Source organism: Corella eumyota, chromosome 4 (assembly GCF_963082875.1).
Source record: "Corella eumyota chromosome 4, kaCorEumy4.1, whole genome shotgun sequence".
Taxonomy (NCBI): Eukaryota; Metazoa; Chordata; class Ascidiacea; order Phlebobranchia; family Corellidae; genus Corella; species Corella eumyota.
In genome coordinates, this window is record NC_137493.1 from 11,610,179 (window position 1) to 11,630,689 (window position 20,511).

At 26.6% G+C, this 20,511-nt stretch overlaps 1 protein-coding gene across 1 annotated transcript; it reads left to right on the forward strand.

Moving 5' to 3' along the window:
• The first annotated feature begins 375 nt into the window (after positions 1-375).
• On the forward strand, positions 376-19,371 carry LOC145750836 (sushi, von Willebrand factor type A, EGF and pentraxin domain-containing protein 1-like). Its single transcript, XM_082566910.1, has 45 exons — positions 376-397; positions 594-737; positions 847-964; positions 1,219-1,316; positions 1,493-1,591; positions 1,680-1,859; positions 1,982-2,071; positions 2,260-2,341; positions 2,602-2,699; positions 2,875-2,973; positions 3,062-3,241; positions 3,364-3,453; positions 3,642-3,723; positions 3,984-4,081; positions 4,444-4,623; positions 4,746-4,835; positions 5,024-5,105; positions 5,366-5,463; positions 5,826-6,005; positions 6,128-6,217; positions 6,406-6,487; positions 6,748-6,845; positions 7,208-7,387; positions 7,510-7,599; positions 7,803-7,869; positions 8,129-8,226; positions 8,403-8,501; positions 8,590-8,787; positions 8,910-8,999; positions 9,254-9,335; positions 9,594-9,691; positions 9,868-9,966; positions 10,055-10,141; positions 10,359-10,448; positions 15,098-15,241; positions 15,388-15,469; positions 15,730-15,827; positions 16,908-17,051; positions 17,198-17,279; positions 17,541-17,638; positions 17,814-17,912; positions 17,999-18,178; positions 18,303-18,392; positions 18,784-18,813; positions 18,962-19,371. The coding sequence occupies exons 1-45, from the start codon at positions 376-378 to the stop codon at positions 19,126-19,128; spliced, it is 4,872 nt and encodes a 1,623-aa protein (XP_082423036.1). The 3' UTR covers positions 19,129-19,371.
• Positions 19,372-20,511: the final 1,140 nt, after the last annotated feature.

A 20,511-nucleotide genomic window follows, 5' to 3' on the forward strand; every position in this document is an offset into this window, starting at 1 on the left:
ATAGTTTTTTTAAAGCATTTTATTAAAATGGAAAAAAAACGACACGTTAACCCTTGTCAGCAAATTAATAACAATTTCACTTTATATTATGTAATAAAGTGTATTTATTTATTTTAAACTTAATAATAACCCGTAATATTACTTGAAACTTCAAATGCGTCATTAGGAAAATAGTTTTACTAGTTGTTTATCTCCAGTATTATGTTAATTAAAAATTATCATATAGTTAAGTAGTGTTGTTCACTTTTAACATTATTTGGTTAACTTATTTTCCTATCTAACACAATGTAGAAAATGATTAATATTACCTTTTTGTGTATATGGGTTTCCAAAATTTGGGTTACATGACTGTATATTTACATTAACTTACCAATAATGGTTTGTTTATTGGCTACATGTGATTCTGGGTTCAATTCCCACTGCTTTCATGATGTAGTGCCTTTTTAGACAAAAACTAACTAAAAACCTAACTGTGAGGTATTACTAATTTTTTCTACAAACTGCCAAAGTCAACTTAGGATTGGGTTGGGGCCACCAACGTTACTTGATGAAAAAATGCAGAAAACAAAAAATGTTTTTATTTTTAATATTAGGTAAAGATCGTAATGAAACTGCAGTAAATCTTGAAGACCCTGGCAGAAGTTGCCAAAAACCTTGCACACAAGAGTCAGATTGTGAAAAAGATTTAAAAAATTGTTCATGTGAAGGATTATGTGGTTTATCCTGTTATAACCCAGGTTTTTCGTTATAAATGTTTATGTTTTTAAATTTTAATTTTTGTCATAACAAATCAAATGTCCACAGTAAATATTGTTTTTATTACTATTATATTACTTATTTTTTAAGTTGCTAAAACTAAATGTTATTCTTTACTTTCTGTAGATCTTAAATGCCCAGATTTGCCTGATGTTCCATTTTCTACATCCCAATTTAGTAATGGTCACTTCTATCAAAGCATAATTACGTTAGTAAATTAAAATTATATTTGTTTCGTATTTTGTATTGCTGTGTTATAACTTGAAATTTATTTTTACCACTATATAAGTTTATGTTTGTTTAAAACTTTTGATTTTTTTAAAATTTTTGTAGTAAAACAATTAAAATGTAAGTATTATATGTAGTTTTACATTATATTTAGTAACTTACAATTTAAACTGGAACTATGATGTTATTTTAAAAATGTATTCTAATTTCTACATTTGGTTATTGTTTACTTAGATACAAATGTAATGAAGGGTATTACATAAGTGCTGGAAATGCAGAAAGACAATGTCGTTCTGATAAGAGTTGGTCTGGTCCCACCAATCAGTGTTTACGTAAGTATTTTTAAATGTTTTTTAAATGTATTATTTTTTTCAAATGATTATATAATCAATGTGCTTTTTTACCATTAAGTTTGGTTCAATTGACTAAACTTAATTAAGGTGCAAGTGACAAAAGGCAAATAATACATATCCTACATATAATATTCCTGTCTTGTAATATTACACAGGTGGTTGTAGAAAGTTGAACAGCATTAATAACGCTATTCCAACTCAAAATGCAACAGGATTTGCAATTAACGCAAAAGTTGATTTTCAATGCTTAACGGGTAAGAAACTAATAAACAAAAGTGGAATGTGAGTTTACAATTTTTTTACAATAACAGGATAAAAATTGTGAACTTTTTTTAATAACAGGTTATCAATTTACCAACAGTTCTGTAGGATCTCGAACATGTCGACCCGATTATACATGGACACCTGTTAATTTTAATTGTGTTAAACGTTCATGTGGCTCTCCTCCTAACATTACAAATGGAAATTTTACTGGAAATTCATTTTTGTTAGGGGACGAAATTTCATATTTTTGCTATGAAGGTTAGTTAAAAATTTTATTATTTTGAAGAACATTTTTTCTAAAATTATTAAGCTAAAAAAAACACGTCAAAAATATGAGCTTACTTTCCCATAAATTTGCTATTTAAAAAAACTCTTTTAAGGTTACATTTTATCTTCTGATTATGCAACTTCTCAATGTCAAGTAAGCAATGGAAATATGACATGGGAAAATAAAATTCCAGAATGCTACAGTAAGAATTTTGTAAAATTTATATAAAATAGATAGCTTAATCACGTTATAAATAGCCTAATCATGTTTTTAAATTTAAATTTTTGTCATAACAAATCAAATGTCCACAGTAAATATTGTTTTTATTACTATTATATTACTTATTTTTTTTAATTGCTAAAACTAAATGTTATTCTTTACTTTTTGTAGTTCTCGAATGCTCAGATTTACCTGATGTTCCATTTTCCACATCCCAATTTAGTAATGGTTTCTTCCATCAAAGCATAATTACGTTAGTAAATTAAAAGTATATTTGTTTCATATTTTGTATTGCTGTGTTATAACTTGAAATTTATTTTTACCACTATATAAGTTTATGTTTGTTTAAAACTTTTGATAGTAGATATTTAAAATTTTTTGTAGTAAAACAATTAAAATGTAAGTATTATATGTAGTTTTACATTTTATTTAGTAACTTACAATTTAAACTAGAACTATGATGTTATTTTAAAAATGTATTTTAATTTCTACATTTGGTTATTGTTTACTTAGATACAAATGTAATGAAGGGTATTACATAAGTGCTGGAAATGCAGAAAGACAATGTCGTTCTGATAAGAGTTGGTCTGGTCGAACCACTCAGTGTTTACGTAAGTATTTTTAAATTTTTTTTAAATGTATTATTTTTTTTAATGATTATATAATCAATGTGCTTTTTTACCATTAAGTTTGGTCCAATTTACTAAACTTAATTGAGGTGTAAATGACAAAAGGCAAATAATACATATCCTACATATAATATTCCTGTTTTGTAATATTACACAGGTGGTTGTAGAAAGTTGAATAGCATTAATAACGCTATTCCAACTCAAAATGCAACAGGATTTGCAATTAACGCAAAAGTTGATTTTCAATGCTTAACGGGTAAGAAACTAATAAACAAAAGTGGAATGTGAGTTTACAATTTTTTTACAATAACAGGATAAAAATTGTGAACTTTTTTTAATAACAGGTTATCAATTTACCAACAGTTCTGTAGGATCTCGAACATGTCGACCCGATTATACATGGACACCTGTTAATTTTAATTGTGTTAAACGTTCATGTGGCTCTCCTCCTAACATTACAAATGGAAATTTTACTGGAAATTCATTTTTGTTAGGGGACGAAATTTCATATTTTTGCTATGAAGGTTAGTTAAAAATTTTATTATTTTGAAGAACATTTTTTCTAAAATTATTAAGCTAAAAAAAACACGTCAAAAATATGAGCTTACTTTCCCATAAATTTGCTATTTAAAAAAACTCTTTTAAGGTTACATTTTATCTTCTGATTATGCAACTTCTCAATGTCAAGTAAGCAATGGAAATATGACATGGGAAAATAAAATTCCAGAATGCTACAGTAAGAATTTTGTAAAATTTATATAAAATAGATAGCTTAATCACGTTATAAATAGCCTAATCATGTTTTTAAATTTGAATTTTTGTCATAACAAATCAAATGTCCACAGTAAATATTGTTTTTATTACTATTATATTACCTATTTTTTTTAATTGCTAAAACTAAATGTTATTCTTTACTTTTTGTAGTTCTCGAATGCTCAGATTTACCTGATGTTCCATTTTCCACATCTCAATTTAGTAATGGTTTCTTCCATCAAAGCATAATTACGTTAGTAAATTAAAAGTATATTTGTTTCATATTTTGTATTGCTGTGTTATAACTTGAAATTTATTTTTACCACTATATAAGTTTATGTTTGTTTAAAACTTTTGATAGTAGATATTTAAAATTTTTTGTAGTAAAACAATTAAAATGTAAGTATTATATGTAGTTTTACATTTTATTTAGTAACTTACAATTTAAACTAGAACTATGATGTTATTTTAAAAATGTATTTTAATTTCTACATTTGGTTATTGTTTACTTAGATACAAATGTAATGAAGGGTATTACATAAGTGCTGGAAATGCAGAAAGACAATGTCGTTCTGATAAGAGTTGGTCTGGTCGAACCACTCAGTGTTTACGTAAGTATTTTTAAATTTTTTTTAAATGTATTATTTTTTTTAATGATTATATAATCAATGTGCTTTTTTACCATTAAGTTTGGTCCAATTTACTAAACTTAATTGAGGTGTAAATGACAAAAGGCAAATAATACATATCCTACATATAATATTCCTGTTTTGTTATATTACATAGGTGGTTGTAGAAAGTTGAACAGCATTAATAACGCTATTTAAACTCAAAATGCAACAGGATTTGCAATTAACGCAAAAGTTGATTTTCAATGCTTAACGGGTAAGAAACTAATAAACAAAAGTGGAATGTGTGTTTACAATATTTTTACAATAACAGGATAAAAATTGTGAACTTTTTTTAATAACAGGTTATCAATTTACCAACAGTTCTGTAGGATCTCGAACATGTCGACCCGATTATACATGGACACCTGTTAATTTTAATTGTGTTAAACGTTCATGTGGCTCTCCTCCTAACATTACAAATGGAAATTTTACTGGAAATTCATTTTTGTTAGGGGACGAAATATCATATTTTTGCTATGAAGGTTAGTTAAAAATTTTATTATTTTGAAGAACATTTTTTCTAAAATTATTAAGCTAAAAAAAACACGTCAAAAATATGAGCTTACTTTCCCATAAATTTGCTATTTAAAAAAACTCTTTTAAGGTTACATTTTATCTTCTGATTATGCAACTTCTCAATGTCAAGTAAGCAATGGAAATATGACATGGGAAAATAAAATTCCAGAATGCTACAGTAAGAATTTTGTAAAATTTATATAAAATAGATAGCTTAATCACGTTATAAATAGCCTAATCATGTTTTTAAATTTGAATTTTTGTCATAACAAATCAAATGTCCACAGTAAATATTGTTTTTATTACTATTATATTACTTATTTTTTTTAATTGCTAAAACTAAATGTTATTCTTTACTTTTTGTAGTTCTCGAATGCTCAGATTTACCTGATGTTCCATTTTCCACATCCCAATTTAGTAATGGTTTCTTCCATCAAAGCATAATTACGTTAGTAAATTAAAAGTATATTTGTTTCATATTTTGTATTGCTGTGTTATAACTTGAAATTTATTTTTACCACTATATAAGTTTATGTTTGTTTAAAACTTTTGATAGTAGATATTTAAAATTTTTTGTAGTAAAACAATTAAAATGTAAGTATTATATGTAGTTTTACATTTTATTTAGTAACTTACAATTTAAACTAGAACTATGATGTTATTTTAAAAATGTATTTTAATTTCTACATTTGGTTATTGTTTACTTAGATACAAATGTAATGAAGGGTATTACATAAGTGCTGGAAATGCAGAAAGACAATGTCGTTCTGATAAGAGTTGGTCTGGTCGAACCACTCAGTGTTTACGTAAGTATTTTTAAATTTTTTTTAAATGTATTATTTTTTTTAATGATTATATAATCAATGTGCTTTTTTACCATTAAGTTTGGTCCAATTTACTAAACTTAATTGAGGTGTAAATGACAAAAGGCAAATAATACATATCCTACATATAATATTCCTGTTTTGTTATATTACATAGGTGGTTGTAGAAAGTTGAACAGCATTAATAACGCTATTTAAACTCAAAATGCAACAGGATTTGCAATTAACGCAAAAGTTGATTTTCAATGCTTAACGGGTAAGAAACTAATAAACAAAAGTGGAATGTGTGTTTACAATATTTTTACAATAACAGGATAAAAATTGTGAACTTTTTTTAATAACAGGTTATCAATTTACCAACAGTTCTGTAGGATCTCGAACATGTCGACCCGATTATACATGGACACCTGTTAATTTTAATTGTGTTAAACGTTCATGTGGCTCTCCTCCTAACATTACAAATGGAAATTTTACTGAAAATTCATTTTTGTTAGGGGACGAAATATCATATTTTTGCTATGAAGGTTAGTTAAAAATTTTATTATTTTGAAGAACATTTTTTCTAAAATTATTAAGCTAAAAAAAACACGTCAAAAATATGAGCTTACTTTCCCATAAATTTGCTATTTAAAAAAACTCTTTTAAGGTTACATTTTATCTTCTGATTATGCAACTTCTCAATGTCAAGTAAGCAATGGAAATATGACATGGGAAAATAAAATTCCAGAATGCTACAGTAAGAATTTTGTAAAATTTATATAAAATAGATAGCTTAATCACGTTATAAATAGCCTAATCATGTTTTTAAATTTGAATTTTTGTCATAACAAATCAAATGTCCACAGTAAATATTGTTTTTATTACTATTATATTACTTATTTTTTTTAATTGCTAAAACTAAATGTTATTCTTTACTTTTTGTAGTTCTCGAATGCTCAGATTTACCTGATGTTCCATTTTCCACATCCCAATTTAGTAATGGTTTCTTCCATCAAAGCATAATTACGTTAGTAAATTAAAAGTATATTTGTTTCATATTTTGTATTGCTGTGTTATAACTTGAAATTTATTTTTACCACTATATAAGTTTATGTTTGTTTAAAACTTTTGATAGTAGATATTTAAAATTTTTTGTAGTAAAACAATTAAAATGTAAGTATTATATGTAGTTTTACATTTTATTTAGTAACTTACAATTTAAACTAGAACTATGATGTTATTTTAAAAATGTATTTTAATTTCTACATTTGGTTATTGTTTACTTAGATACAAATGTAATGAAGGGTATTACATAAGTGCTAGAAATGCAGAAAGACAATGTCGTTCTGATAAGAGTTGGTCTGGTCGAACCACTCAGTGTTTACGTAAGTATTTTTAAATTTTTTTTAAATGTATTATTTTTTTTAATGATTATATAATCAATGTGCTTTTTTACCATTAAGTTTGGTCCAATTTACTAAACTTAATTGAGGTGTAAATGACAAAAGGCAAATAATACATATCCTACATATAATATTCCTGTTTTGTTATATTACATAGGTGGTTGTAGAAAGTTGAACAGCATTAATAACGCTATTTAAACTCAAAATGCAACAGGATTTGCAATTAACGCAAAAGTTGATTTTCAATGCTTAACGGGTAAGAAACTAATAAACAAAAGTGGAATGTGTGTTTACAATATTTTTACAATAACAGGATAAAAATTGTGAACTTTTTTTAATAACAGGTTATCAATTTACCAACAGTTCTGTAGGATCTCGAACATGTCGACCCGATTATACATGGACACCTGTTAATTTTAATTGTGTTAAACGTTCATGTGGCTCTCCTCCTAACATTACAAATGGAAATTTTACTGAAAATTCATTTTTGTTAGGGGACGAAATATCATATTTTTGCTATGAAGGTTAGTTAAAAATTTTATTATTTTGAAGAACATTTTTTCTAAAATTATTAAGCTAAAAAAAACACGTCAAAAATATGAGCTTACTTTCCCATAAATTTGCTATTTAAAAAAACTCTTTTAAGGTTACATTTTATCTTCTGATTATGCAACTTCTCAATGTCAAGTAAGCAATGGAAATATGACATGGGAAAATAAAATTCCAGAATGCTACAGTAAGAATTTTGTAAAATTTATATAAAATAGATAGCTTAATCACGTTATAAATAGCCTAATCATGTTTTTAAATTTGAATTTTTGTCATAACAAATCAAATGTCCACAGTAAATATTGTTTTTATTACTATTATATTACTTATTTTTTTTAATTGCTAAAACTAAATGTTATTCTTTACTTTTTGTAATTCTCGAATGCTCAGATTTACCTGATGTTCCATTTTCCACATCCCAATTTAGTAATGGTCTCTTCTATCAAAGCATAATTACGTTAGTAAATTAAAAGTATATTTGTTTCATATTTTGTATTGCTGTGTTATAACTTGAAATTTATTTTTACCACTATATAAGTTTATGTTTGTTTAAAACTTTTGATAGTAGATATTTAAAATTTTTTGTAGTAAAACAATTAAAATGTAAGTATTATATGTAGTTTTACATATATTTAGTAACTTACAATTTAAACTAGAACTATGATGTTATTTTAAAAATGTATTCTAATTTCTACATTTGGTTATTGTTTAATTAGATACAAATGTAATGAAGGGTATTACATAAGTGCTGGAAATGCAGAAAGACAATGTCGTTCTGATAAAAGTTGGTCTGGTCGAACCACTCAGTGTTTACGTAAGTATTTTTAAATTTTTTTTAAATGTATTATTTTTTTTAAATGATTATATAATCAATGTGCTTTTTTATCATTAAGTTAGGTCCAATTTACTAAACTTAATTGAGGTGTAAATGACAAAAGGCAAATAATACATATCCTACATATAATATTCCTGTTTTGTAACATTACATAGGTGGTTGTAGAAAGTTGAACAGCATTAATAATGCCATTCCAACTCAAAATGCAACAGGATTTGCAATTAACGCAAAAGTTGATTTTCAATGCTTAACGGGTAAGAAACTAATAAATAAAAGTGGAATGTGTGTTTACAATTTTTTTACAATAACAGGATAAAAATTGTGAACTTTTTTTAATAACAGGTTATCAATTTACCAACAGTTCTGTAGGATCTCGAACATGTCGACCCGATTATACATGGACACCTGTTAATTTTAATTGTGTTAAACGTTCATGTCGCTCTCCTCCTAACATACAGAATGGAGTGTACACTCAAAATGGAAATTTTACTGGAAATTCATTTTTGTTTGAGGATGAAATTTCATATTTTTGCTATGAAGGTTAGTTAAAAATTTTATTATTTTGAAGAACATTTTTTCTAAAATTATTAAGCTAAAAAAACACGTTAAAAATATAAGCTTACTTTCCCATAAATTTGCTATTTAAAAAAAAAACTTTTAAGGTTACATTTTATCTTCTGATTATGCAACTTCTCAATGTCAAGTAAGCAATGGAAATATGACCTGGGAAAATAATAATCCACAATGCTACAGTAAGAATTTTGTGAAATTTATGTAAAATAGGTTATTTTAAAAATGTATCAGGATAAAAATTGCAATTTTGTTATTATAAATGTTAATATTTACTAAACAATAAGAAATAGTCAATTATAAAATAAAAATAACTGTTACTAATTAACTTACGTTTATTTTTTGAAACAGAATCAGTTAATATTGTTTTTATTATTATTATATTACTTATTTTTTTTAAATGCTAAAACTAAATGTTATTCTTTACTTTTTGTAGATCTTAAATGCTCAGATTTGCCTGATGTTCCATTTTCCACATCCCAATTTAGTAATGGTTTCTTCTATCAAAGCATAATTACGTTAGTAAATTAAAAGTATATTTGTTTCATATTTTGTATTGCTGTGTTATAACTTGAAATTTATTTTTACCACTATATAAATTTTTGTTTGTTTAAAACTTTTGATAGTAGATATTTAAAATTTTTGTAGTAAAACAATTAAAATTTAAGTATTATATGTAGTTTTACATATATTTAGTAACTTACAATTTAAACTAGAGCTATGATGTTATTTTAAAAAGGTATTTTAATTTCTACATTTGGTTATTGTTTACTTAGATACAAATGTAATGAAGGGTATTACATAAGTGCTGGAAATGCAGAAAGACAATGTCGTTCTGATAAGAGTTGGTCTGGTCCGACTACCGCTTGTTTACGTAAGAACTTTTAAATTTTTTTTAAATGCATTATTTTTTTTAAATGATTTTATAATCAATGTTCTTTTTTACCATTAAGTTAGGTCCAATTTACTAAACTTAATTGAGGTGTAAATGACAAAAGGCAAATAATACATATCCTACATATAATATTCCTGTTTTGTTATATTACATAGGTGGTTGTAGAAAGTTGAACAGCATTAATAACGCTATTCCAACTCAAAATGCAACAGGATTTGCAATTAACACAAAAGTTGATTTTCAATGCTTAACGGGTAAGAAACTAATAAACAAAAGTGAAATATGTGTTTACAATTTTTTTGCAATGACAAGATAAAAATTATAAAGTTTTTTTGATGTCAGGTTATCAATTTACTGAGAGTTCAGTAGAACATCGAACATGTCGATCAGATTATACATGGACACCTGTTAATTTTAATTGTGTTAAACGTACATGTGGCTCTCCTCCTAACATTACAAATGGAAATTTTACTGGAAATCCATTTTTGTTAGGGGACGAAATTTTATATTTTTGCTATTAAGGTTAGTTAAAAATTTTATTATTTTGAAGAATATTTTTTTTTAAATTAATAAGCTAAAAAAAACACGTAAAAAATATAAGCTTACTTTCCCATAAATTTGCTATTTAAAAAAAAAACTTTTTAAGGTTACATTTTATCTTCTGATTATGCAACTTCTCGATGTCAAGTAAGCAATGGAAATATGACCTGGGAAAATAATAATCCACAATGTTACAGTAAGAATTTTGTGAAATTTATGTAAAATAGGTTATTTTAAAAAGATATCAGGATAAAAATTGCAATTATGTTATTATAAATGTTAATATTTACTGAACAATAAGGAATAGTGAATTATAAAATAAAAATTACTGTTACTAATTAACTTACGTTAATTTTTGAAACAAATCTTAATATTTTGTTTATTCAAACATTGTATCGCTTTTAAGAAATTTAGGCTAAAGCGAATTATACTGTAGTCTCTATATAGGTTTTTTGGTTTAAACTAATTGTATCTACAAAAATTATAATATTAAAACGACTTGAGAATGGTAGGTATAATTTATACATACCAATTGGTAACAGTGCAACATAATATTTTTCTGCCATATAATCATTGTATTGTAGAGATTTTGTATAATACAGCGATTGAACTCTTAGTATTGAATTTATTATTTGTAAACTTGAATTTGACTTTTTGTGTTGGTTATGTGATTTGCAGTAATTAAAATATGTTTTGAGACGTAGTAGTGTATAGCCTTCCGCACAAACTTAGTACAAACTGCAAATTAAATAGGAAAATAATGAAACAAAATTATTTTTTGTTAAATTTAGTCAACGAAAAACCGTAATCTAATTTAAAGCGTTCTTGCTTAACAAAACGGAATTTTTTAACAATTCTACCTTACGTAAATCAGGGACGTCATTACGATTTTTTTTGCAGAAAACAAACTTAGCATGAAAAGCCATATTATATAAGACAAGATATTTTTTACTTTTAAAGTATTTTTAATTAAGTAGCCCGTATTTGAAAAATTCTAACAAATTAAGGTTATGTTGGTAATTTTAGAAACGATTGATATTGGCTGACAAACACTTACAAGAAACAGACAGGTCAACTAAGTGTTACTGAAGCAAAGTTTACCTGTTAGAAGAGTAAGTTTTGCCTAAAACTTGATATATCAGACAATTGTAACGAATCCGCCATTTTCTTGATTACGCAAAGTGTTATCTGTTCCTAATCACGTGCTTACACCTTAAGTCATGTGTTTACACCGTTATCTCTATTATGCGGGACGTATCACGTGATTTATTAGTTTTGCAATGTGTTATATGTAGTATTCGTGGTACAAGCTCGTGAACGGTTGTTTGTGAACCTTTTTGCAATAAAATACTCGCAGAGTTTTTTTTAAACATATGTTGGAAATTTTCCAACTTGCACGAGGATACCATTATTTTAAAAATTGGTCAAGTAGTTTTCGAAATATTGGAATTTGTATTTAAAATATTATAAATAGGAAAAATTCCTACGTTCGCGAGTCACGTGACGCAAGACATCAACGTCGTAGGTTTATACGCTGGCAGGTATAGGGAAATATTTTTATTTTGTCCTTTCAGAGCAGTTTGTTGTATCAAGCGAGATAGCTCTCTAAAATTTGACGCATTAGCGAGATCGTTAAATTTAACAAGTCCCCCAATGCCGCTTTATTGGTTTTATCATTCAAGCGTGACTAGTGAGTATTCGCGCGAAACTTAAAATGCCATCTATAATTTTTTAGCATACAGGCAAGTAAGTCTAAACTTGAAATTTGTAAACAATGAAAATAAATTATATATTGATTTTATGTTTGCCAATCTTGATCGGCACAATTACTGCACAACAAGAATGTAAGTTAAAAATTATAGTAACTGTTATGCTATTTATTTTTGTTTGCTGTACTTCTTCCGCTGTTATAGAGCAAAAAGAAATACGTTTGGTGATGATAGATAGAACCATTTTAGGTAAACGTTAGTAATAGCCAGCCATGTTTAATTTATGGTACATACGTAAGCATTTTTAATTGTGACTAATATATATAACATTGAGCAAGTTAGGTAACTGTTAATTCAAATCGAAAAAGATTTTTGCGAATATTTGATAATGGATCTCGTTTGATAGGGATTTAAATTATATTCGATCTGATGTTGCATTGCAAACGCTCAGGATTGACTTTTTTAATAGAATGGTTTGTATTTGCAATAAAGGCTTGCATGTGTAGCGAATTAATTATATCTGTCGTAAGTTGTTTGTTGGTTACAAGAATATAAAGTTCTGGCTAATTCTTACGGAAATAAACTCTGAATTTAAGTTATGTCTAAATCCATGTTTTTTGGATGGCGTCCGTTCAGCAGAACGAAATTAACTGTTTAAAACAAACATTTGCACTTAATAAAATAAGCTACACATGTATGACGAAAACTAAAAGGAACGTGGTTGCTCACAAGTCGTCCGTTAAACGCGCACGCCATATAGCTAAGTCAAACAAAATACGTCAACATTGTACCTAAAAATACGTCACCGTTGTACCTAAAAATACGTCACCGTTGTACGTTTGATTGGCACAAGATTTTCAGTATACGCAATAAAAAAAAATTATCTGCACGACTGTGTGTAAACTGTTTAATTAATTTTTATTTTAGTAAAATCCTATTTAAACAATCTAAGTTTTCTTTTAATTTAATAAATTGTAGAATTCAGTTTTAAAAGTTTTCCAAAAAGTTATTTGTTTAATCGTGCCAATTTTTAAACAGAAAATCAGGCCTTTTTTACTAAAAATATTTTTAAAGGTTATTAGAGGGGTAATTTATTAATTTTCTAAACTTAATAGTTAATTTTATGCTATTCCAAAGATCTTGTGGTTGTAAAGTTTAGTTTAGGTTGTGATTTTTATAATAGGTCAATACCTTTTTTGCAATAAGCCAAATAACGCTACTGCACTTAAAAAATTGTAACATAAAGTCTTGTTAAACAAAATATTTTCTTCTTATGTCATTTTACTGGTAACAACATTTTTCCACCAACCAAATTAATAAAAGTGACGCAATTTCTTTTATTTTATTACATCACCAAGAAACATAGTTGTCCTATTGAACATCAACATCATACATGCATACGTAAGGGATAATTATTAAGTTAATGGAATTTAAAAACTATATACTTCGTCCGGTTGTGTAGTATACCTTTTTATGACATTGGTGATGGTTCCTAAGGAAAACAAGGTGTTGGGTTTTAGCCGCAAACTTTTTCTAACGCTAATTGACCTTAGTCCAGAATAGATTATGACGTCATGGTACAAACACGGTACAAGGTACAAATACAAACGCTTCTTTAACATACGGAAATGTTTTCTATCGCGCTTCAAGGTTTTCAAAAATGTTTTAAAAAGGTCGTGTAATTTTTGTTGTGACGTCACAATCTACTAGGATGAACATAACACGTTTTTTTGAAACGTAGTTTTTAAAGTAAGATGCCTAACAACATCGCCACCATTGATAAAATTGAAAATATATTGTTACGACAACGTAGGCCTATACGCTGTTTAAAATTAAGTTGTATGACCCAGAACTCCTTCGTTTATTAATAGTCTAAGTCTACAATATTGAATTAAAACTTTGAATAATTTAAGTAGTTGTTGTCTACAATTTATTAAACCGGTAGGTTTACCTAATAATTAAAGTTCGTGCGTATTTTTTGATTAAAAAATCGTCTTTTTAATTAACCTAGTTATAAGGGTTATCAAGAGGGTAATTTGTCAACATGCTAAACTTTATAATTAATATCTTCCATTTCAAAAGTGTTGTAGTAGTAACAAACGATTAAGTTATCGATTTTTATAAATGGGTAATCCTTTTTTTGTCATACAGTCCGAAAAAAAACATACAAAAATTGTGTCATACCGTCTGGTTAAACATAATACCCTCTTCTTATATTTTTTTATTGGTAGCGGAATTACCCACTTAACAAACTAAAAAATTAACTTTACTTCCTATCTTTTATTACGTCACCAAGGAACGAAGTTTTTCCTATTGAACATCAACCACATACATGCTTACGTAAGAGAAAATTATCAAGTTAATAGAAATTAAAAGTTATCTACTTTGTCCGACATACTATTACATGTCATTAGTGATGGCTTAAAATAGAGAAAATGAATTGCGTTTTTCACAAATATCTTACTACTCTTTTGTAGCAAATTTATTAATTTTAAGTTATTCTTATTGTTAGTTATCACAAAAATATTAAATTCTGAATAGTTTTTCTAAAGCATTTTATTAAAATGGAAAAAAACGACACGTTAACCCTTGTCAGCAAATTAATAACAATTACACTTTATATTATGTAATAAAAGGTATTTGTTTATTTTAAACTTAATAATAACGCGTAATATTACTTGAAACTTCAAATGCGTCATTAGGAAAATAGTTTTACTAGTTGTTTATCTCCGGTATTATGTTAATTAAAAATTATCATATAGTTAAGTAGTGTTGTGTTGTTCACTTTTAACATTATTTGGTTAACTTATTTATCTATCCAACAATGTAGAAAATAATTAATACTATCTTTTTGTGTATATGGGTTTCCAAAAGTTGGCTTACATGACTGTATATTTACATTAACTTACCAATAATGGTTTGTTTATTGGCTACATGTGATTCTGGGTTCAATTCCTACTGCTTTCATGATGTAGTGCCTTTTTTAAACCAAAAAAAACAACTAAAAACCTAACTGTTGGGTATTACTAATTTCTTTTACAAACTGCCAAAGTCAACTTAGGACTGGGTTGGGGTAACCAACGTTACTTGATGAAAAAATGCAGAAAACAAAAAATGTTTTTATTTTTAATATTAGGTAAAGATCGTAATGAAACTGCGGTAAATCTTGAAGACCCTGGCAGAAGTTGCCAAAAACCTTGCACACAAGAGTCAGATTGTGAAAAAGATTTGAAACATTGTTTATGTGATGGATTATGTGGTCTATCCTGTTATAACCCAGGTTTTTCGTTATAAATGTTTATGTTTTTAAATTTGAATTTTTGTCATAAAAAATCAAATGTCCACAGTAAATATTGTTTTTGTTACTATTATATTGCTTATTTTTTTTAATTGCTAAAACTAAATGTTATTCTTTACTTTTTGTAGATCTTAAATGCCCAGATTTACCTGAAGTTCTATTCTCTACATTCCAATTTAGTAATGGCCACTCTTATCAAAGCATAATTACGTTAGTAAATTAAAATTATATTTGTTTCATATTTTGTATTGCTGTGTTATAACTTGAAATTTATTTTTACCACCATATAAATTTTTGTTGGTTTAAAACTTTTTGTAGTAGATATTTAAAATTTTTTGTAGTAAAACAATTAAAATGTAAGTATTATATGTAGTTTTACATTATATTTAGTAACTTACAATTTAAACTAGAACTATGATGTTATTTTAAAAATGTATTCTTATTTCTACATTTGGTTATTGTTTACTTAGATACAAATGTAATGAAGGGTATTACATAAGTGCTGGAAATGCAGAAAGACAATGTCGTTCTGATAAGAGTTGGTCTGGTCCGACTACCGCTTGTTCATGTAAGTACTTTTAATTTTTTTTTAAATGCATACTATTGTACCGTGTTCATTAAGTCGAAGTCGAAGTGCTCGGGGTTTGTGCCTGTTGATTTAATTTAAACAGATCAGAAAGAGTGGTCTTAAAATTAAACGATGAAATCATTCGTTTGCTTTATTTTATTTTTGATAATCTTAATCAGTACAATTACTGCACAACAAGAATGTAAGTTAAAGTTCACATTTAGTTTAACTGTAATAATATGAACTTTTGCGCTAAAAGTTTTAAATGAATTCTGCTGGGTAGTAAAATGTTAGTAAGGCATAAGCAATAACCAGCCATGTTTAATCTACGGTAAATTGAAATAGGTTTTTTCGCATAGTCTATAATAAATCTCGTTCGATCGGTATTCCAATCATAATCGATCTGCTGTTGCCTTACCAACGTATAGGTTTAAATTTTTAAATAAATTGTGATTGCAATTAGCGCTTACAGGCAGTGGCGTAGCCACGTGGGGTCCAAATGGGTGTTTACAGATTTGTCATTACATGTGATGTAAAATTTAAATTCTTAGTTAACAAAAAACTACATTTTGTATAACGGAATGCGTGTATTAAAATAACTGATATATATATCCGAACCGATTGTGATGTCATATTCATGATGTCACCTTATTTAAATTTTTTCAGTGGTTTTGTTTTAAAAAAAAGCAAAATTTCTAAAATTAAATAAAATAAGAGACAGTCCTTTAAAACTGTTTAAGGGTATAAAATAAAGTGATTTAGGCGCCATATTTCAAAAAAATTTCCGGGGGTGCATGCCCCCCTACCCCCTAGCCGTACTATGATCTAATTTTTTCCTTTTTAAAAAGCCTTTTTGTTTCGTGCGTATTTTTAGATAAAAAAAATCGTATTTTTAATTAACCTAGTTTTAAGGGTTATCAATGGTTTGTTTATTGGCTATATGTGATTTTAGGTTCAATTCCTACTGCTTTCATGATGTGGTGCCCTTTTTTGAACAAAAAAAAACTAAAAACTTAACTGTACTAATTTCTTCTACAAACTGCCGAAGTCAACAAAAAAATTTTTTTTTTTTAATATTAGGTAAAGATCGTAATGAAACTGCAGTAAATCTTGAAGACCCTGGCAGAAGTTGCCAAAAACCTTGCACACAAGATTCAAATTGCAAAGCAGTTTTGAAACATTGTTTATGTGATGGATTATGTGGTCTATCCTGTTATAACCCAGGTTTTTCGTTATAAATAATTATGTTTTTAAATTTGAATTTTTGTCATAAAAAATCAAATGTCCTCAGTAAATATTGTTTTTATTACTATTATATTGCTTATTTTTTTTAATTGCTAAAACTAAATGTTATTCTTTACTTTTTGTAGATCTTAAATGCCCAGATTTACCTGATGTTCCATTTTCTACATCCCAATTTAGTAATGGTCTCTTCTATCAAAGCATAATTACGTTAGTAAATTAAAATTATATTTGTTTCATATTTTGTATTGCTGTGTTATAACTTGAAATTTATTTTTACCACTATATAAATTTATGTTTGTTTAAAACTTTTGATAGTAGATATTTAAAATTTTTTGTAGTAAAACAATTAAAATGTAAGCATTATATGTATTTTTACATATATATTAGGTAACTTACAATTTAAACTAGAACTATGATGTTATTTTAAAAATGTATTCTAATTTCTACATTTGGTTATTGTTTACTTAGATACAAATGTAATGAAGGGTATTACATAAGTGCTGGAAATGCAGAAAGACAATGTCGTTCTGATAAGAGTTGGTCTGGTCGAACCACTCAGTGTTTACGTAAGTACTTTTAATTTTTTTTTAAATGCATTATGTTTTTAAATAGTTATATAATCAATGTGCTTTTTTACCATTAAGTTTGGTTCAATTTACTAAACTTAATTGAGGTGCAAATGACAAAAGGCAAATAATACATATCCTACATATAATATTCCTGTTTTGTAACATTACATAGGTGGTTGTAGAAAGTTGAACAGCATTAATAACGCTATTCCAACTCAAAATGCAACAGGATTTGCAATTAACACAAAAGTTGATTTTCAATGCTTAACGGGTAAGAAACTAATAAACAAAATTGGAATGTGTGTTTACAATTTTTTGCAATGACAGGATAAAAATTATAAAGTTTTTTGATGTCAGGTTATCAATTTACTGAGAGTTCTGTAGAATATCGAACATGTCGATTAGATTATACATGGACACCTGTTAACTTTAATTGTGTTAAACGTTCATGTGGCTCTCCTCCTAACATTACAAATGGAAATTTTACTGGAAATTCATTTTTGTTTGGAGACGAAATTTCATATTTTTGCTATGAAGGTTAGTTAAAAATTTTATTATTTTAAAGAATATTTTCTTTTTTAAACTAACAACCTAAAAAAAACACGTCAAAAATATAAGCTTACTTTCCCATAAATTTGCTATTGAAAAATAAACTTTTAAGGTTACATTTTATCTTCTGATTATGCAACTTCTCAGTGTCAAGTAAGCAATGGAAATATGATCTGGAAAAATAATAATCCACAATGCTACAGTAAGAATTTTGTGAAATTTATGTAAAAATAGGTTATTTTTAAAAAGTATCAGGATAAAAATTGCAATTGTGTTATTATAAATGTTAATATTTACTAAACAATAAGAAATAGTCAATTATAAAATAAAAATTACTGTTACTAATTAACCTACGTTTATTTTTTGGCAACAGAATCTTAATTTGCTTTTTTATGTACTTTACTAAATATTTGCAGTTGTTATAAATCAAATCAATGTTTTTTTTCGTTACACCCCTTTATTTGTCATTTAAAATATTTATTGCCTTTTTTATTTATATTTTTAATTTTTTATCTGTATTAGGGTCGTTACACTTACATTTTGTGAACCATCTTAAAAATTATTTTATAAATATTGATTTTCTTATTTTTTAGGTACTGCAACTGCAACAACACCACAAACAGGTTTAATCTATTTTTTTAATCTTTGAATGCAATTTAAGTGAAATAATAGTTGGAATAAATTGTTGATTCTTAATTTATTAATGTAGTTTTTTTCTGATCTTTTACGTAGTAAAAAAAATTTCACATTATTTTTTTAAATTTTTTTTAGATGTTACTGACAATACCATCATTATTGTTGGGTCAGTAATAGCAGCCGTCGTTTTTGTAATTATTCTAGTCGTCATCTACATAAAATGTTGTAAACAAAACAATAATCCTAACAGGACATCGGAACAAAATGAACCTGAACCTGAAGAAATGATTCCTCTTAAATAAATAAACGACTTCCACAGATAAAAACTTTTAATATTTTTTTTAATTTTTATCATTAATTGAACCATTTTTTAATATTTAATTAATTTTTAATAGTATCGTTCAAATAACACTTTGACTAGACTAACCTAAAATAAGGTTGTATTATTAAATTTTATAAAAATAAAGTTAATTTTTTAGTCCAGTATTGCGTATCTCAATAAGTTGCCATTATTTTGCACATATATCCAAAAACTCTTCGTATCTGCCTTGTGTTTTTGATCTTTAAAAGCCTATCATGCATTTTTTATTTAAAGTGAAAAGTTGCATTTTGAAAATTATATTTCGATCGCACTGTTTTAAACTGTTTTTGTATTATTATTTAAATTATCTAGTCTAAGAATTTGCAACATTTGATATTCGTAATTTCATTTCGTATTATAAGTTCGCCAAAAAAATGTTTTAAAAAATGTTTTAAAAAGGTCGTGTAATTTTTGTTGTGACGTCACAATCTACTAGGATGAACATAACACGTTTTTTTGAAACGAAGTTTTTAAAGCAAGATTCCAAACAACATCGCCATCATTGATAAAATTGAAAATATATTGTTACGACAACGTAGGCCTATACGTTGTTTAAAACTAAGTTGTATGACCCAGAACTCCTTCGTTTATTAATAGTCTAAGTCTACAATATTGATTTAAAACTTTGTATTCTTTGAGTAGTTGTTGTCTACAATTTATTAAACCGGTAGGTTTACCTAATAATTAAAGTTCGTGCGTATTTTTAGATAAAAATCGTCTTTTTAATTAACCTAGTTTTAAGGGTTATTAAGAGAGTAATTTGTCAACATGCTAAACTTTATAATTAATATCTTCCATTTCAAAAGTGTTGTAGTAGTAACAAACGATTAAGTTATCGATTTTTATAATTGGGTAATTCTTTTTTTGTCATACAGTCCGAAAAAAAACATACAAAAATTGTGTCATACCGTCTGGTTAAACATAATACCATCTTCTTATATTTTTTTATTGGTAGCGGAATTTCCCACTTAACAAACTAAGAAAATAACTTTACTTCCTATCTTTTATTACGTCACCAAGGAACGAAGTTTTCCCTATTGAACATCAACCACATACATGCTCACGTAAGAGAAAATTATCAAGTTAATAGAAATTAAAAGCTATCTACTTCGTCCGACATACTATTACATGTCATTAGTGATGGCTTAAAATAGAGAAAATGAACTGCGTTTTTCACAAATATCTTACTACTCTTTAGTAGAAAATTTATTAATTTTAAGTTGTTCTTATTGTTAGTTATCACAAAAATATTAATTCTGAATAGTTTTTTTAAAGCATTTTATTAAAATGAAAAAAATCGACACGTTAACCCTTGTCAGCAAAT

What these genes read in the sequence shown, in the direction of transcription:
- LOC145750836 (XM_082566910.1), top strand. Translation starts at nt 376, where the DNA reads ATGGTTTGTTTATTGGCTACAT. An exon ending in TCGAACCACTCAGTGTTTAC is followed by an intron (nt 5,464 to 5,825) that starts GTAAGTATTTTT and finishes TTTTAATAACAG; the next exon opens with GTTATCAATTTACCAACAGT. An exon ending in TGATTTTCAATGCTTAACGG is followed by an intron (nt 17,913 to 17,998) that starts GTAAGAAACTAA and finishes TTTTGATGTCAG; the next exon opens with GTTATCAATTTACTGAGAGT.